Source organism: Heptranchias perlo, chromosome 29 (assembly GCF_035084215.1).
Source record: "Heptranchias perlo isolate sHepPer1 chromosome 29, sHepPer1.hap1, whole genome shotgun sequence".
Taxonomy (NCBI): domain Eukaryota; kingdom Metazoa; phylum Chordata; class Chondrichthyes; order Hexanchiformes; family Hexanchidae; genus Heptranchias; species Heptranchias perlo.
Window position 1 is genome coordinate 5,395,199 of NC_090353.1, and position 20,289 is coordinate 5,415,487.

At 45.1% G+C, this 20,289-nt stretch overlaps 1 protein-coding gene across 1 annotated transcript in view; it reads left to right on the top strand.

The window, feature by feature from the left end:
* LOC137299342 (E3 ubiquitin/ISG15 ligase TRIM25-like) overlaps positions 1 to 20,289 on the top strand; it is a 29,517-nt gene that overhangs the window by 1,021 nt on the left and 8,207 nt on the right. Inside the window, exons 2-4 of the mRNA XM_067968016.1 lie at positions 818 to 913; positions 16,966 to 17,196; positions 18,979 to 19,001. Coding sequence (XP_067824117.1) covers positions 818 to 913; positions 16,966 to 17,196; positions 18,979 to 19,001 — 350 coding nt within the window. The remainder of the gene's footprint in view (positions 1 to 817; positions 914 to 16,965; positions 17,197 to 18,978; positions 19,002 to 20,289) is intronic.

A 20,289-nucleotide genomic window follows, 5' to 3' on the forward strand; every position in this document is an offset into this window, starting at 1 on the left:
TAATTACTTTCGAAGCATAGTCACTGTTATTTGGGCAAATGCAGCAGCTAATTTGTGCATAACTAAGTCCTCTAAACAGCAAATGAGATGAATGACTGCTTAATCCATTGTTGTTGGGGTTGGTTGATAGAGGAAAATTGGACAAGACACCAGGAGAGCTCTCTGCTCTTCTTCAAATGGTATCATCTTTTACGTGCACCTACAACTCATCCATAAGATAGCACGGCACTCCCTCAGTACTGCACTGAAGTGTCAGCCTAGCCCTTTGTATTCCCCAGTTTGTAGATCTTCTCCAGATACGAGCTCTCCCTGTACTCTGCTCTGCATTCAGGGCAGGGGTAAGTATCAAAAACTGCCTCATTCCAGGTTTTCTTGATACAGTCTCGACAGAAGCCAGGTTTACAGTTGAGTATCACTGGGTCGGTGTAACTTATCCAAGTCCTCGCCCATGAAAATGTAGCACATGCCATCAGCATGCCTTGGTACAGTTGAATGTCTGATGAGCGTTTAGATCTGGGAATTACTTTGCCATAGGCAAGGACTCAGAAAATCTACACCTTAATCTATGGATAGGAATTTCCTCGGAACTGCTCCTGCTCTACCGGTGTAACTTTGGCGGAAACCATGTTTACGCAGCTAGTGCCACACTTCCAGTGAAGTTAAGGTGAGGAGCGGGAGCAACTCTGAGGAAATTCCCGGCCTATGTTTTAATCTGTATATTTTCCATTTGTTTTTGGAATTCTGAAGATACCAACTAGATATGCGCATGTATTTAAAGAGAAGGACTGATTGAAGTAACAAAGTGATTATATTTCAGACTTCCTTCAATGATCAAATGGGAAAGATCAGGAACAATGTGGAAGCTGTACAGGCTGCTGTTAGAGACCTTCAGAAAGAAAAACAGAAAACTCAGGTAGGTTTGAATAATACAGCTGCAAGTGGGGTAATGACACAATTCTACAACCTCTGCATTAAAAGTTAAAGAAAGACTTATATTTATATAGCGCCTTTCATGACCTCAGGACAACCAAAGCACTTTACAGCCAATTAAGTACTATTGAAGTGTAGTCACTGTTGTAATGTAGGAAACGCGGCAGCCAATTTGCGCACAGCAAGATCCCAAAAACAGCAATGAGAAAACGACCAGATAATCTGTTTTTAGTGATGTTGATTATGGGATAAACATGGCTGCATATGGTGACAACACTATTCTCGGCCAGAATGGAGATGATTGGGTAATTGCCATGTCAATCACGCCTGGAGACCGCACTGCTGTGAATAACTGGGACCGATTTTACTAACATAATTTGTATTATGTAACTATCCTCCACTCTCTACATTTTGCTGGAGAAATCACTATGCTTTTATCAGGAGATGTTGCTGCAGTTTCGGTCATGAATTGTGTTTGCAGCAGTTCGTGCAGACTCTTTTTAAATAGACTCTGTAAATTGACATTGTTTGCTGTAAAATATGCCATTTGCTGTAAGTCCCACCTCACCTCCAACTCATTGGCTGGCACAGTGGTGTCAATAGACACTCTAGATAAATATTGGCCAGGACACCTTGGAGAACTCCCCTGCTCTTCTTCGAAATAGTGCTGCGGGATCTTTTGCGTCCATATGAGAGGCATTAAAGGCCCTCGTCCGAAAAATGGCATCTCCGACAGTGCAGCGCTCGCTCGTATTGCATTGAGTGTCAGCCTGGATTATGTGCTCAAGTCTCTGGAGTGGGACTTGAACCTACAACAACCTTCTGACTCAGCGGTGAGAGTGCTACCCACTGTGCCATGGCTGACAAGTGCTGGGTACAGTAGTGTAATGGCTATGCTACGGGACCAGTAATCGAGAGAAGGTGAATTCAAATTCCACCATGATAGTTTGAGAATTTGCATTCAGTTTTAAAAAAATCTTGAAATAAAAAGCTAGTATCAGTAAAAGTGACCATGAAGCTGTCAGATTGTTGTAAAAACCCAACTGGTTCACTAATGTTATTTAAGGAAGGAAACCTGCCATCCTTACCTGGTCTTGCCTATATGTGACTCCAGTTCCACACCAACTGCCAACTCTTAACTGCCTTCTCTAAGTAGCCTAGCAAGCCACTCAGTTGTATCAAACCATTATAAGGCCCACCACCACCTTCTCAGGGCAACTAGGGTGGGCAATAACATAGAAACATAGAAAATAGGAGCAAGAGTAGGCCATTCGGCCCTTCGGGCCTGCTCTGCCACTCAAAATAATCATGGCTGATCATCTAACTCAGTACCCTGTTCCTGCTTTTTCCCCATATCCCTTGATCCCTTTAGCATTAAGAAATATATCTATCTCCTTCTTGAATACATCTAATGACTTGGCCTCCACTGCCTTCTGTGGTAGAGAATTCCACAGGTTCACCACCCTCTGAGTGAAGAAATTTCTCCTCATCTCGGTTCTAAATGGCATACCCCGTATCCTGAGACTGTGACCCCTGGTTCTGGACTCCCCAGCCATCGGGAACATCCTCCCTGCATCTAGTCTGTCTAGTCCTGTTAGAATTTTATATGTTTCAACGAGATCACCTCATTCTTCTAAACTGTAGTGAATATAGGCCTAGTCGACCCAATTTCTCCTCATACATCAGTCCTACCATCCCAGGAATCAGTCTGGTAAACCTTCGTTGCACTCCCTCCATGGCAAGGACATCCTTCCTCAGATAAGGAGACCAAAATTGCACACAATACTCCAGATGTGGTCTCACCAAGGCCCTGTATAACTGCAGTAAGACATCCCTGCTCCTGTATACAAATCCTCTTGCAATGAAGGCCAACATACCATTCGCCTTCCTAACTGCTTGCTGCACCTGAATGCTCGCTTCCAGCGACTGGTGTACAAGGACACCCAGGTCTTGTTGCACCTCCCCTTTTCCCAATCTATCACCATTCAGATAATAATCTGCCTTTCTGTTTTTACAACCAAAGTGGATAACCTCACATTTATCCACGTTATACTTCATCTGCCATGTTCTTGCCCACTCACCCAACTTGTCTAAATCACATTGGAGCCTCTTTGCATCCTCCTCACTGCTCACATTCCACCCCAGCTTTGTGTCGTCTGCAAACTTGGAAATGTTACATTTAGTTCCCTCATCCAAATCATTGATATATATTGTGAATAACTGGGGCCCAAGCACTGATCCCTGTGGTACCCCACTAGTCACTGCCTGCCATCCGGAAAAAGACCTGTTTATTCCTGCTTTCTGTTTCCTGTCTGTCAACCAATTCTCAATCCATGCCAGTATATTCCCCCTAATCCCATGTGCTTTAATTTTGCATACTAACCTCTTGTGTGGGACCTTATCAAAAGTCTTCTGAAAATCCAAATACACCACATCCACTGGTTCTCCCCTATCTATTCTACTAGTTACATCCTGAAAAAACTCCAGTAGATTTGTTAAGCATGATTTCCCTTTCATAAACCCATGCTGACTTTGTCCAATCCCGTTAATGCCTTCCAAGTGTTCTGTTATCACATCTTTTATAATAGACTCTAGCATTTTCCCCACTACTGATGTTAGGCTAACTGGTCTGTAATTCCCTGTTTTTTTCTCTCCCTCCTTACATAAATAGTGGGGTTACATTTACCACCCTCCAATCAGTAGGAACTGTTCCAGAGCCTATCGAATTTTGGAAGATGATCACCAATGCATCCACTATTTCCAGGGCCACTTCCTTTAGTACTCTGGTATGTAGATTATCAGGCCCTGGGGATTTGTCAGCCTTTAGCCCCATTAATTTCCATAGCATTATTTTTTTTTACTAATACTGGTTTCCTTCAGTTCCTCCCTCTCACTAGATCCTTGGTTCCCTAACATTTCTGGGAGGTTATTTGTGTCCTCCTTTGTGAAGACAGAACCAAAGTATGTTTTTAATTGTTCTGCCATTTCTTTGTTCCCCATTATAATTTCCCCCATTTCTGACTGTAAGGGACCAACATTTGTCTTCACTAATCTTTTTCTCTTGACATATTTATAGAAGCTTTTACAGTCAGTTTTTATATTCACTGCTAATTTACTCTCATATTCTATTTTTCCCCTCTTAATCAATCTCTTTGTCCTCCTTTGCTGAATTCTAAACTGCTCCCAATCCTCAGGCTTGCCGCTTTTTCTGGCAATTTTATATGCCTCCTCTTTGGATCTAATACTATCCCTAATTTCTTTTGTAAGCCACGGTTGAGCCACCTTTCCTGTTTTATTTTTGTGCCAGACAGGAATGAATAATTGTTGTATTTTCTGCATACGTTCTTTAAATATTAGCCATTGTCTATCCACCGTCATCCCTTTTAGTAAAGTTCCCCAATCTATCATAGCCAACTCGCACCTCGTACTTTCATAATTTCCTTTATTTAGATTCAGGACCTAGTTTCAGATTCAACTACTTCACTCTCCATCTTAATGAGGAATTCTATCATGTTATGGTCGCTCTTCCCTAAGGGATCCCGCACAACAAGATTGTCAATTAATCCTTTCTCATTGCACAATACCCAGTCTAGGGTCGCCTGTTCTCTAGTTGGTAAATGCCAGACTTGCCAGTGATGCCCACATTCTGAGAATGAATTTTTAACAAATCAGAGACCAAGGGCTGGATCGTCCTTTAATTTACTGCCAGTTTTTGAGTGGTTTTGGGGCAAATGGGACCTATAGAACAATCCTCTAGAAATAGCCGCATTATAGAATCACAGAGTCGCAAGTTACAGCATGGAAGGAGGTGATACGGCCCGTCGAGTCCGTGCTGGCTCTATGCACGAGCAATCCAGCTAGTCCCACTCCCCCACTCTATCCCTGTAGCCCTGTACATTTTTTCGTTTCAAGTACTTATCCAGTTCCCTTTTGAAGGCCATGATTGAATCTGCCTCCATCACCCCCTCGGGCAGTGCATTCTAGATCCCAACCACTCGCTGTCTAAAAAAGTTTTTCCTCATGTTACCTTTGGTTCTTTTGCCAATCACCTTAAATCTATGCCCTCTGGTTTTTGATCCTTCTGCCAATGGGAACAGCTTCTCTCTATCTACTCCGTCGATAACGCTCATGATTTTGAATACCTCTATCAAATCTCCTCTCAACCTTCTCTGTTCCAAGGAGAACAATCCCAGCTTCTCCAGTCTATCCACATAAGTCCCTCATCCCTGGAATCATTCTAGTAAATCTCCTCTGCGCCCTCTCTAAGGCCTTCACATCCTTCCTAAAGTGCGGTGCCCAGAACTGGACAAAATACTCCAGTTGCGACTGAACCAGTGTTTTATAAAGATTCATCATGACTTCCTTGCTTTTGTACTCTATGCCTCTATTTATAAAGCCCAGGACCCCGTGTGCTTTTTTAACCGCTTTCTCAACCTGCCCTGCCACCTTCAACGATTTGTGCACATATACCCCCAGATCCCTCTGTTCCTCTACCCCTTTTAGAATTGTGCCCTCTAGTTTATATTGCCTCTCCTCATTTTTCTTACCGAAATGCATCACCTCGCATTTTTCTATGTTAAACTTCATCTGCCGCGTGTCCGCTCATGCCACCAGCCTGTCTGTATCCTCTTGAAGTCTATCACTATCCTCCTCACTGTTCACTACCCTTCCAAATTTTCTGTCATCTCCAAATTTTGAAATTGTGCCCTGTACTCCCAAGTCCAAGTCATTAATATATATCAAGAAAAATAGTAGTCCCAGCACCGACCCCTGGAGACCACCGTACACCTCCCTCCAGTCCGAAAAACAACCGTTCACCACTACTCTCTGTTTCCTGTCATTTAGCCAATTCTGTATTCACATTGCTACTGCCCCCTTTATTCCATGGGCCGCAATCTTAATAACAAGCCTACCATGTGGCATTTTATCAAATGCTTTTTGAAAATCCATATACACCGCATCAACTGCATTGCCCACATCTACTCTCTATGTTACCACATTAAGTTGGTTAAACACAATTTGCATTTAACAAATCCGTGCCTAATCAATTCACACTAGTCCAAGTGACTGTTAATTCTGTCCCGGATTATCGTTTCCAAAAGTATCCCCACCACCGAGGTTAAACTGACTGGGTGTATTTTTACACCCTTTTTTGAATAAGGGCGTAACATTTGCAATTCTCCAGTCCTCTGGCACCACCCCTGTATCTAGGGATGTCTGGAAGATTATGGCCAGTACCTCCACAATTTCCCCCCTTACTTCCCTCAGTGTCCTAGGATGCATCCCATCCGGACCAGGTGACTTATCTACTTTAAATACAGCTAGCCTTTCTAGTACCTCTTCTTTTTCGATTTTTAGCCCATAGAATCATAGAAATCATAGAAAATTTACGGCTCAGAAGGAGGCCATTCGGCCCATCGTGTCTGCACCGGCTGAGAAACGAGCCACCCAGCCTAATCCCATTTTCCCACATTTGGTCCGTAGTCCTGCAGGTCACGGCTCTTCAGGTGCACATCCAGGTATTTTTTTAAAAAATGAGTTGAGGGTTTCTTCCTCTCCCACTCTCTCAGGCAGTGAGTTCCAGACCCCCACCACCCTCTGGGTGAAAAACTTTTCCTCATTTCCACTCTAATCCTTCTTCCAATCACTTTAAATCTATGCCCCCTGGTTATTGACCCCTCCGCTAAGGGAAATAGGTCCTTCCTATACGCTCTATCTAGGCCTCTCATAATTTCGTACACCTCAATCAAATCACCCCTCAGCCTCCTCTGTTCCAAGGAAAACAACCCCAGCCTATCCAATCTGTTATCATAGCTAAAATTCTCCAGTTCTGGCAACATCCTCGTAAATCTCCTCTGCACCCTCTCTAGTGCAATTACATCCTTCCTGTAATGTGGTGACCAGAACTGTGCGCATTATTCAAGCTGTGGCCTAACTTTACATCCTTCCTGTAATGTGGTGACCAGAACTCTGCCCAGTACTCAAGCCCAACCAGTATCTTAACTATATCTTCCTTTACTGAGCCTCTGGCAGCATCTTCTTCCTTGGTAAAGACAGATGCAAATTATTCATTTAGTACTTCAGCCAAGCCCACTGCCTCCACGAGTAGATCTCTTTTAGGGTCCCTAATCTGCCCCACCCCTCCTCTTACTACCCGTTTACTGTTTACATGCCTGTAGAAGACTTTTGGATTCCCTTTTATGTTGACTGCCAGTCTATTCTCATACTCTCTCTTTGCCCCTGTTATTTCCTTTTTCACTTCCCCTCTGAACTTTCTATATTCTGCCTGGTTCTCACTTGTGTTATCAACCTGACACCTGTCATATGCCCCTTTTTTCTGCTTCATCTTGCTCTCTATCTCCTTTGTCATCCAGGGAGCTCTGGATTCAGTTGCCCTACCTTTCTCCCTCGTTGGAATGTACCTTGTCTGTACCCGAATCATCTCTTTAAAGGCGCCTACTGTTCAATTATAGTTTTGCCTGCCAATCTTTGATTCCAATTTACCCGGGCCAGATCTGTTCTCATCCCATTGAAATTGGCCCTCCTCCAATTGAGTATTTTTACTTTAGAGTGGTCTGTGTCCTTTTCCATTGCTATTCTAAACCTTATGAGACTTTGATCACTGCTCCCTAAATGCTCCCCCACTGACACTTGCTCCACTTGGCCCACCTCATTCCCTAGAACCAAGTCCAGCAATGCCTCCTTCCTCGTTGGGCCGGAAACGTACTGCTCGAGAAAGTTATCCTGAACACATTTCAAAAATTCCTCCCCCTCTTTGCCCCTTATATTATTATTGTTATCCCAGTCTATATTAGGATAGTTGAAGTCCCCAGTTATCATTACTCTATAGCTTTTGCACCTCTCTGTAATGTCCCTGCAAATTTTCCCCTCTATATTCTTCCCACCAGTTGATGGCCTATAGACTACCCCCAGTAGTGTAATGGCACCTCTATTGTTCCTTAACTCTAACCAAATAGATTCTGTCCTTGGCCCCTCCAGGAAATCCTCTCTCTCCAGCACTGCAATATTCTCCTTAATCAATACTGCCACCAGCTCCCCCTCCTTTTTTTCCTTCTCTTTCTTTCCTGAATATCCAGGAATATTTAGTACCCAATCCTTCCCTTTTTTGAGCCAGGTCTCCGTTATCACCATGACATCATACTCCCATGTGGCTAATGATGCCTGCAGCTCACCAATCTTGTTTACCACTCTCCGTGGGTTTAAACACATGCACTGCAAACCCGTCTTAGACTTTCTTTTAAGCTCTCTTAGTCTGATCTCACCTAATACCTCACTATTTCTTACTCTAGGGCTATCCTTCTCTCCTGATCGTTAGTGCCCCTTGTTTCCCCTTTCCAACACCACATCCTGGTGCCCCTTCCCCTGCCAAATTAGTTTAAACCCTCCCCCACAGCACCAGCGAACCTTCCCACGAGGACATTGGTCCCACCTCCCCCAGAACTGGTCCCACTGCCCCAGGAACCTAAAGCCCTCCCTCCTGCACCATCTCTCCAGCCACACATTCATCTACCCTATCCTCCTATTTCTATACTCACTAGTGCGTGGCACCGGGAGTAATCCAGAGATTACTACCTTTGAGATCCTGTATGTTAAACTCTTTCCTAACTCCTTAAACTCTGCCTGCAGGACCTCATCCCTCTTCCTACCTATGTCGTTGGTACTGACATGGACCATGACCTCTGGCTATTCACCCTCCCCCTCCAGAATGTTCTGCAGCCGCCCAGTGACATCCTTGACTCTGGCACCAGGGAGGTAACATACCATCCTGGAATCACGTCTGCGGCCGCAGAAACACCTGTCTGCTCCCCTAACTATTGAATCCCCTATCACTATTGCTCTCCCGACCACCTTTCTCCTCCCCCCTGTACAGCTGAGCCACCCATGGTGCTATGGTCTTGGCTCTGGCTGCACTCCACAGAGGAACCCTCTCCCTCACCAGTTTTCAGAACTGAATACTGTTTAGAGAGCGAGATGCCCTCAGGGGACCCCTGCACTACCTGCCTGGTCCTCCTTGTCTGTCTGGTGGTCACCCAGTCCCTCTCTGCCTGCATTCTCTTAAGCTATGGGGTGACCACCTCCTGAAACATGCTATCCACGTAGCTCTCAGCCTCGCGGATGCACTGTAGTGACGCCAGCTGCTGCTCAAGCTCCGAAACCCGGAGCTCGCGCTCCTCCAGCTGGCGACACTTCCTGCACCCGTGGTTGTCCAGGACACGGGACATTTCTTTAAGGGCCACTGGTAGACCGTCCTTACACATTTAAATGGGGTCAAGTGGTCGTGGTTACCTCCCTCCACCCCCACTTCAACCCCAAACCCAACCCAGATTATTACAGGCACTCTGTAAATGGGGGTATGAGCTGCAGAGCAGTATTCCTGAGGTGAATAACCCATCGAGGAGGCCATCTTGTTTACTGGAGTTGACAATTTGTCTTACTTTGCTTGCATATCGACTTTAGCTGTTTGGTGCTCTGGGGGTTCTGTCAGGACTTTTCCCGTCCTGTTTAGTCAGCTCTGCAGAAAATACAGTTTTGCAATGAGGACATCAATTTCCCAATGAGAATCCTTCCATCCGTATGTTATGAAGAGTAGAAGAAAGAGATGGAAGAGGTTGCATGGGAGGCACTTAGAATGTTATCATATAAGACACATGTTCCCTACACACAACTCAACATGGTTTACAGATCAAGAATGTCTTATTTAGACTTTTTTGCACATCGCTGCCTCAGAAGTCTATTGGAGAGACAAAGCAGGTAGAATTCTTGCCCGCATCATATTCTGCTGACTAAACAAACAATAAGTGGGAGAATTTCTCCCAGCAAGCCAATGGGGCTTTCAGACTGGTTGCGGAACATCTGACATGATTTTCTCAGCCCGCCGAATCCAGGAGAAGTGTAGAGAAAAGCATCAGAGTCTCAAAGGCATTCGATTCTGTGAATTGTGATGCACCATGGGAGATTCTTCTAAAGGTCAGATGTCCTAGCAGATTTGTGAAACTTTTGGTAATTGCACGTTGGTATTAATGGCCCAAGTAATAGGCCACAGTCGGGTGTCATCACCATTTACAGTCACTAATGGCATCCAGCAAGAAAGAAAGAGGCTTGCATTTATATAATGCGTTTCATAACCTCAGAATGTCCCTAAATGCTTTACGCCCAATGAAGTACTTTTGAAGTGTAGTCACTGTTGTAATGTAGGAAACACGACAGCCAATTTGCACACAGCAAGGTCCCACAAACAGCAATGTGATAAATGACCAGATAATCAGTGATATTGGTTGACGGATAAGTATTGGCCAGGACACCGGGGAGAACTCCCCTGCCCTGTTCCAAGGAAAACAACCCCAGCCTATCCAACCTGTCATCAGAGCTAAAATTCTCCAGTCCTGGCAACATCCTCGTAAATCTCATCTGCATCCTCTCTAGTGCAATTACGTCCTTCCTGTAATGTGGTGACCAGAACTGTGCGCAGTACTCAAGCTGTGGCCTAAATATTCTCCACTTGCCTGGATGAGTGCAGCTCCAACAACACTCAAGAAGCTCGACATCATCCAGGACAAAGCAGCCCGCTTGATTGGCACCCCATCCACCACCCTAAACATTCACTCCCTTCACCACCGGCGCACAGTGGCTGCAGTGTGAACCATCCACAGGATGCACTCCAGCAACTCGCCAAGGCTTCTTCGACAGCACCTCCCAAACCCGCGACCTCTACCACCTAGAAGGACAAGAGCAGCAGGCACATGGGAACAACACCACCTGCACGTTCCCCTCCAAGTCACACACCATCCCGACTTGGAAATATATCGCCGTTCCTTCATCGTCGCTGGGTCTAAATCCTGGAACTCCCTTCCTAACAGCACTGTGGGAGAACCTTCACCACACGGACTGCAGTGGTTCAAGAAAGCGGCTCACCACCACCTTCTCAAGGGCAATTAGGGATGGGCACTAAATGCTGGCCTTGCCAGCAACGCCCACATCCCATGAATGAATAAAAGAAAAACTAGTGTTTTATACAGTTCCAACATAACATCCCTGCTTTTATATTCTATGCCTCGGCTAATAAAGGAAAGCATTCCATATGCCTTCTTAACCACCTTATCTACCTGTCCTGCTACCTTCAGGGATCTGTGGACATGCATTCCAAGGTCCCTCACTTCCTCTATACCTCTCAGTATCCTCCCATTTATTGTGTATTCCCTTGCCTTGTTTGCTCTTCCCAAATGCATTACCTCACACTTCTCCGGATTGAACTCCATTTGCCACTTTTCTGCCTATCCATTGATATCTTCCTGCAGTCTACAGCTTTCCTCCTCACTATCAACCGCACGGCCTATCTTTGTGTCATCCGCAAATTTATTAATCATGCCCCCTACGTTTAAGTCCAAATCATTAATGTATACCACAAAAAGCAAAGGACCCAGTACCGAGCCCTGCGGCTCCCCACTGGAAACAGCCTTCCAGTCGCAAAAACACCCGTCAACCATTACCCTTTGCTTCCTGCCACTGAGCCAATTTTGGATTGAATTTGCCACAGACCCTTGGATCCCATGGGCTTTTATTTTTTTGAACAATCTGCCATGTGGGACATTGTCAAAAGCCTTGCTAAAATCCATGTAGACTACATCAATTGCACTACCCTCATCGATCCTCCTTGTCACCTCCTCGAAAAATTCAATCAAGTTAGTCAGATCTCCCCCCAACAAATCTGTGCTGACTGTCCTTGATTAGTCCGTGCCTTTCTAAGTGACAGTTTAAGTGAACGGTAGGGCAACTAAAGACAGAGCTCCCTGGATGACAAAAGAGATAGAAAGTAAGATGAAGCAGAAAAAGGGGATGTATGACAGATGTCAGGTTGATAACACAAGTGAGAACCAGGCTGAATATAGAAAGTAAGAGGAGAAGTGAAAAACGAAATAAGAGGAGCAAAGAGAGAGTGTGAGAATAGACTGGTGGGTAACATAAAGGGGAATCCAAAAGTCTTTTATAGGCATGTAAATAGTAAATGGGTAGTAAGGGGAGGGGTGGGACCGATTAGGGACCAAAAAGGAGATCTACACGCGGAAACAGAGAGTAATGGTGAACGGTTGTTTTTCGGACTGGAGGAAGATGTACAGTTCCCCAGAGGTCAGTGCTGGGACCACTGCTTTTTTTGATATATATTAATGACTTGGACTTAGGGGTACATGGCACAATTTCAAAATTTACAGATGACACAAAACTTGGAAGTGTGGTAAACAATGAGGAGGATAGTAATAGACTGCAAAAGGATAGAGACAGGCTGGTGACAGATGGCATTTAACGCAAAGAAGGTCGAAGTGAGACATTTTGGCAGGAAGGATGAGGAGAGGCAATATAAAGTAAATGGTACAATTTTAAAGGGGGTGCAGGAATAGAGAGATCTGGGGGTATATGTGCACAAATGATTGAAGGTGGCAGGGCACGTTGAGAAAGCGGTTAAAAAAGCATACGGGATTCTGGGCTTTATAAATAGAGGCATAGAGTACAAAAGCAAGGAAGTTATGTTGAATCTTTATAAAACACTGGTTTGGCCACAACTGGAGTATTGTGTCCAATTCTGGGCACCACACTTTAGGAAGGATGTGAAGGCCTTAGAGAGGGTTCATAAAAGATTTACTAGAATGGTTCCAGGGATGAGGGACTTCAATTACGTGGATAGACTGGAGAAGCTGGGGCTGTTCTCCTTAGAGCAGAGAAAGTTAAGAGGAGATTTGATAGAGGTGTTCAAAATCACAAGGAGTTTAGATAAAATAAAGACAGACTGTTCCCATTGGCGGAAGGATCGAGAGCCAAAGGACATAGATTTACGATGATTGGCAAAAGAACCAAAGACAACATGAGGAAAAACATTTTTACGGGGCGAGTAGTTATGATCTGGAATGCGCTGCCTGAAAATATGGTGGAAGCAGATTCATTCGTGGCTTTCAAAAAGGAATTGGATAAATATTTGAAGGGAAAAAAATTTGCAGGGCTACGGGGAAAGAGTGGGGGAATGGGACTAACTGGATTGCTTTTACAAAGAGCCGGCACGGGCTTGATGGGCCGAATGGCCTCCTTCTGTGCTGCAACCATTTTATGATTTTATGATCTACAATGACTTGTTAACACCTTGTCAACCTCAGTTGCACAAGCTCCTAGTCTGGTACTTCTACAAGGTGCTCCCTGAGTGTGATGATATTGAGCGGTTGGTGGCTGGGATGGTTCCTCTGGAGCCTTAGAGGCCTTAGAGTGCTTCTCGTCTCAGTGAAGCAGTTGTCTCGGATCAGCTTCTGGAAGCCTTTCTCTTGCAGTGTCAAGGAGTGACTGGTCCATGTTTGAAGCTCCCTTGTGCAGGCATTGGAAGGGGCCTTAACGATGCATGTTCAGCGTCACTCTCTGGCGAGATAGCGGCATCTGTGACTACGCCTTGTAGCCTAATAGTGCAGGGCACGTGCACAGAGGTGCTACTGGTCAATATCGTTATGTTCCAAATAGTCCCAATCAAGTCTTGCAAGCCCTGTGACAATGCCAAATTCAGACTGACCCTCAAAGCATTTTTTGATACAGTGGTTCCTGCCACTGGAAGCTACCATCGTCTTGTTACCTCCTCCTGCCTCCTTGATGCTGCAGCAATCTCTCAGACTGTCCCTCTCTCCAGGGTGTTTTGAATGTCATGGGAAACTTCCTGCAATGTGTTGCAGATAAGGGTAGTGAACTCATCCCTTATCTCCATTATCTCAACCATATGCGTGGAAACCGTCTCCACTGCCTACACGAGATCAATGCTCCCTAATCGTAGTTCTTTGGAAGACTGGGCCCCTGAGATTTGGTTTCCTAGGCTCCTTAGTCGAGGGCAGTCATTCCTCCCTCCCCCACACCACCGTGGAGGAACGGCAATCCCCCTCTTCCACTCCCAGGTCCTCACTCTCACTAGTGTTCAGTGATTCACCCACTGAAAACCCTTCTGACTCACCAGCTACTTCCTTCCAAGTGGGTGTCTCAGTGCTAGCACTTGTGCAGGTAAGATGCAATGACAGAGTTGGTGATGAAGTGGAAGGAATTGCAGATGTGGAAGTGGCAGCAGCCACTCTGGAAGTGCCTGGTAGTTGTGGGAGTGGTGAGCCCCTTCCCCCACAGCACATCCTATGAAACACAGAAAAGCTTGTTTAGTTGTGCACACAGTGACATTTTCCCTTGAAGAAATGGCAGCTGAGTGTAAGGGTATTGCAATACTTTGAGAAAGCACATGCAACTGACACTAATGAGGAGCCTTGGCCTGCCTTTACCAACCTTCTCTTGCCTCCAACCTTGCCATCTCCCACAGTCTCTTCTGTTTCTCTGCCTATTGCTTGCAGAGTTTTTTGTTCATGTGGCCATTCAGGTTTCAGTTTTAGTGTTCCTCTCCAATTGTAGTTTGCTATTGCTGATTGTAGGTCACCGTTTCTTTTGTGGAGATAGAAGACATAGTTAAAGGAATGTGAAGGGATATCCTTCCCAATATGAGTGTATGCATTCCATGATGATAAGACATGTAGGTGCATTGTCTCTAAACTAAGTGTTCCTCAAGACCAGCAGAACTCCTTGTGGCAGCCTGTGTGAGTGACAGGGTGGTTGTGAGTTCAGATGATGTTTGAGAGTTTACAGAGGTCGCCCTTTGCATAGTGAGTTCCCCTGACACCCAGGCGTTGACAGTGAACAGAGTACAAGAGGTAAGGAGGTGAGTGAAGGCTGTATGAGTGGCCAAGACTGTATGAGTGGCCACAGCTGTATTAATGGACACCCTTGAGAGATCATTGACCCTCTCTCTGCCCTATGTGGCAGTTCCTGAGATGATGGAGGTTGCACTGACTGCCTCTACCACCTCCCTCCAGACACGCTGAATCACCCAATTATGGAGCTTCCTGCCCTCAGTGGCCAACAGTCGATCCCTTCTCGCCCTGAATTCAGTCAGCAACACTTCCATGGGTACATCTGTGAATCTGATGGTCCCTCCCAGCTCCCCCCCGCCAAGGCTGCTGCCCTTTCTGACATTCTAGCAGTTGGACTTCTTGCTGCTGAGAAACTGATGCCCCCCTTTATCTACCTTTTTAAAGGCTACACCAGCACTTAATGTCCCTCCCTCCCAACAACGGTGACCAGTGTATTTCCATTCCTAATCTGTCCCATAGCTAAGGAGAGGCCCGGGAGGAGGGTTCGGTGGGTTAGTGGTGGAGTCATGTGGATGGACGGAAGTCCTGCCCCACCATTAACCCAGCAACAGGAGGGCAATTCGACCAATACCATTTGAAGACCGTGATGATGATGAGTGCTTTGGAGAGACACAGGGGGAAAAATTCGATAGGGGCCGTTTTTGGGCGTAGGTAGCGTGATGTGCTATTACCCCGCGCCCAATGGCCCCTGCAAGTTTCGACCCACCCGAGGACTTACCTGTAATCAGCATTCATTTCCAGGCCTTGCACGTGGAATCAATGCAATTCACATTTTCCACCACCAGAGGGAACTCAATATCTTAAAGGGAGGATGTTTCTTAGAATCTCTTAAAGGTAGATGGTACCTGTTATTTGTTGAAAATAACAGTCCACTGTCTGCACGGAGTCTGAACGGAGATCAGACATCACACACATAAAATACAGATGCAGGTCCCATCCCTATGTTTACACACTGATGAGTTATGTAAAACATTGAATAAAGGTTGTGCACTACTAAATCTCACATCCTCCAATCTGCATGCCAGACCTCACCAATCTCCCAATCTGAGTTGGTACCAGGCCTGCGAGAGTGCATGCACCAAGGTTCTCTGCTGATGCACTAGAGGCCTTGGTGCAAGAGGAGGACAGAAGGAGGGACATCCTATATCCGCAGGGGGGTTGGGGGGAGGCAAGAGGCCCTCCGGACATATACAAAAGGCAGTGGGAGGCAACGGGGGACGAAGTCAATGCCAGGCGCACAGCATCATGAACATGGATGCAGTGTAGGAAGAAGTTCAATGCTTTGACATGAGTGGGCAAGGTGAGTGAGGCCAACTGTCGAGTGGCGTCTCCTACCAACTGCACCACACACTACACCCCCATCACCCACATACCAATAAACTCTTTCCATCAGTACTCAACTCTTCCAATCAGATGCTTCCTCTCACCCTTACACATTACTACTGTTTCAAGCTGCCCACCCACAACTCACAGGCCACACACACTGGCAGCTATTCAACCACGACAGGCACATCACCCAGACACACGTCCCGCTTTCTTGCAGGAGAAGGTGGCGCATATCTAGAGGCAACAAGTGGCAGTGGCATTTAGCCCCTCGAGCCTGTTCCACCATTCAATGAGATCATGGTGGACCTGGGACCTAACTCCATATATCCCTTAATACCCTTGATTCACAGAAATCTATCGATCTCAGATTTAACTTTCTTCATTGAACTGCCGTCTGCAGAAGAGCGCTCCAAACATCTCCCACCCCTTGCGTGTAGAAGCATTTCCTAACTTCACTCCTGCATGTCCTGGCTCTAAATGTCAGGCTATGTCCCTGCGTCCTAGTATTGAAGTCTAGGAGACCTCCAGAAACAGTTACAAATGTCTCGGCAGCCAGAAGCAATAATCCAGCCACTAATCTGTAAATCCTGCATGGTCCCTTTAAATAGCGCTGGTGGGGGGGTCCTCCAGGCACTCCAAGACACGTTCAAATGGTTGGGGTTAAGACTGTGCATTGAGTTGAGCGCCAAGTGCCAAAATGGTGTCTATCACTTTAAATCAGCGTTGCACACTGATTGAAGCCATTTTCTCCCTACTTCACATGATTCCAGCATGCGTTATCTGCGCCTGCGCAAACTCCTATGCCAAGATGGCGTCTGGCGCACGTCACGCTGGAAACGTGCGTGTGCATCCGAGACGCCATCTTGGATGTCGGAGAGGCCGTGTAGCGCCGAGACAATGGGTGCTACACGGCCCAATTATGCACCCACAGTGCCTAGAGGAGGGGATTGATTTACAGTTTGATGCATTTCTCCTTCCAAAGGATGAGATAAAACAAAAGAAAATTAAAATAAAGAAGAAGAGTGATGCACTGAGGAAGCAGATTGAAAATGAGGAAAGAGAAGTTTTTGAATATCTGGACAGAGAGGAGAATCGTGTAATTGCAGAGATTGATGCCCAGATCAGAAAACTTAACGCCAAAGCAAGAGATTTCAGGAAATATTTGAACGATCAGAATAATGTCTCCAAGGAGAAAGACATCATCTTTATACAGGTAACAATTGCTGCTTCTGTACAGAAAATTAAATGAAATAGGATTGTCTATCTGAAGAGTGACAAGTCAGCCAATTAAAAGTTATTCCTTTAACTATTTTGAGCACCGACCCATGTTCGCACCTTTCTAAAAGTGTATAACTATTCTCTCTCAACATCTGTGAAAATATTTTTCTCTACATTTCATGTTGCATGTGGGCCGAGTGGGATATTTCCACTATAGGCAGTTCCACCTCAGATCATAGCACAATATGCAAATATACCAGCATTAACCAGGGAATGCTGATCAGAGACCAAAAGGATTGTACCTGTTAGAAATCTTAATGTGATACAGAATGACGAGGTTGATTGTAAGAAACGTTAGCTCATCAAGCCCGATCCCTCCAGTGTACCATACACAACCTCGGTGGCATGGCCTCCAACTAACTCAATCTTAAATTCCTGATTCTTACAGCAGTCTGCCTTAGATAATCTTTCAGGTACAGCAATGCAGTGAGCGGTCTGAGCATCTACGTTCAGGAGTGTACCCGTACTGTTCAATATCTAATTATACAATAGTGTAACATGGAGGTTTAACAATAGGGCCCCCTTGTGAGCTGAATTGGATATCATGTCTTTCACATGGCTGCTCCAATCTTTCTGAAGATAGACCAAAAACACCTGGTGAGATGAGAACAGATACGAATCGTTAAGCTGCTTTATTTATAGACAATGAGTGAATGTACAGGGTAACAATTGTAATCAAATCTCACCTTGATTAGACTGAGTACAGAACCTTCTTTGACAGCAAGTAAAATAATAAAAATATGCCACACTGTCCCTTTTAATATTCTTACTCAACACAACCTGGTCAGCCTTCTGTTCCCCACTGGCATTAAGCTTGAGCTGATCGAGTTCCCCTCGTGAGTCCAGGCTTCCTCCCCAGACCAAGCAGTCTGACTGCCCGTGTGACCCTTTGTCCTTTGTTTTCTGTGTTCCTCTGACGTATTCCCCATTCAGCGATTCATCAATTGGCCCGTCAACCAAACCAACTACCTTTCCTCTGTCCGTGAGATCGTCTCCTGCTAGTCTCAAATGCCTGGAATTACTGCAGTGGATCTCCGGCAAGTGATTGGCTAGAACCCCAGAAAATCAATGGCTGAAAACGGCCATTTGTGCCTTTTCTCCCGGAATTCCGCTAAAGGTATAGCAAGAGATTGGGACAATTATGCGGAAATTCAGACCGAAAATGAAAAGGGACCATCATGGCTTAATGAATCTGAGATGAGTCAATGGACTATCATTGTCTCCATTTGAAGTGGGCGGTGAGCCATGACATTCCACAAATTGGCTGGCCTGGCTTTAATACACATCTTCAATGCCTGCAGCCTGTGGCTTATTTTTAAACCTGTGAGATCACAATTTAAGTCACAAACCTACTTACATTTATGCCACCCACTCGAAGGAAAATCTAGCCCAGGTCCGTTGAGCAGAATGGCCTCCTCTTTGTGCTGTAATTTCTTGATCTTTTCCTAGGATCTCAACGCTGTTGGATCCCTTACCTTCTTCTGTCTTCTATCTTCCCTTGCTCCTAAAATCTACGAACTTTTAAAACCCATGCTTGGCGTTCCCAGATTTATCTCGTCTGCTCCCTTACTGTTTTCAGGCTACATTGTGAGTCTTGCTCTTCACTTTGGTCTCAATAAAAAATGCAAAGGTCCACTGAAGCTATTATTTCTCTTTAACACTTTTATTCAGTGCAGTTTCTATTTTGATACTTCTTTCCATTTGTATTTTATTCCAGGTGTTTAATTCTGAAGCCGCCAGGTAAGTAGCATATTGCTTCCTATTTTTTTTTAATTGAACATGTTGGGCGATAATATCAAGTAGCACGTGGCCAGAAACTGGTTGCACCCACATTGAACTGATATCGGCCTTTGGTCAGCTCCATTTCTATACTTTATCTGACATGGCTGTTGAATATGAACCCGATATATTGGGGCAAGGGGACATGATCCAGCATCTACTGGCGGTAAGAATCAGGCAAGGTATTCGCAGCAGAGAGAGAGACCCAGAATTTGATATAAGGATATCCAAGGGAGATTTTAACCAATGCAGAGACTGGCTGAGATCAGAGAAAAGAGGAGTTGGCTGCATGAACAAGTGATGCATTGTCCTTTTACTTCTGAGATCTGGGTTTATAACCAGCGCAGTTGGTTTAATAAAAATATACAGAGATGTTGAATTTGTGCATGACATTGGCTAAGTCCATAGTTGGAATATTGTATGCAGTTCTGGACATGCCATTATCGGAAGGATATTGGAGGTGAGGGCCCACTAGAATAGTATCAGGAGTGAGAGGTTATAGTTATTACAAAAGGCTCCTACTTTGGGACTTTTCTCACTGGAACAGAAAGGATACATGGGAAGATCAAATGGAGGTGTTCAAGATTATGAAAGGTTTTACCAGAGTGAAACAGTGAAAGATTGTCGGCGAATTAGTGACAAGGGGCATAAACCCAGGGTTATCATGAGAAGAATGAAGAGAGAAGTTAGAAGAATTTTTTATTACAGAGAGTTATTAGAACATGGAATGCTTTACCACTGGGGCTACTGAGGCAGAGACTATAACATAATTTAAAAGGAAATTGGATAAGTATTTGACAAGGAATATGGAGAAAGGAAAGGGATGAGATTGGAGAAAATAGCTCAGAAATGTCCCAGGTTCTATGTCTGGACTGTGCTGATTTATTTGATAAGAAGAAAGAATTTGGATTTATAAAACACCTTTCACATCCTCGGGACATCCATAAGTACCTCACAGCCAATGAATCACTTTTGAAATACAATCACTGTTGTCACATAGGCAAATGAGACAGGCAGTCTGAACACAGCAATGTCCCTCGATCCACAAATGAGACAAGTGACGAGTTAATCAGATTTAGTGATGTTGGTTGAGGGATAAATATTGGCCAGGACACTGGGGAGAACTCCCCTACTCCTCTCCAATACTGCCATGGGACCGTTTACATCCACCTAAGAGGGCAGACAGGGCCTCGGTTTAATTTCTCTGTTAAAGTGCAATTTTCTGCATCTTACAATCTGTCTCGGGTAC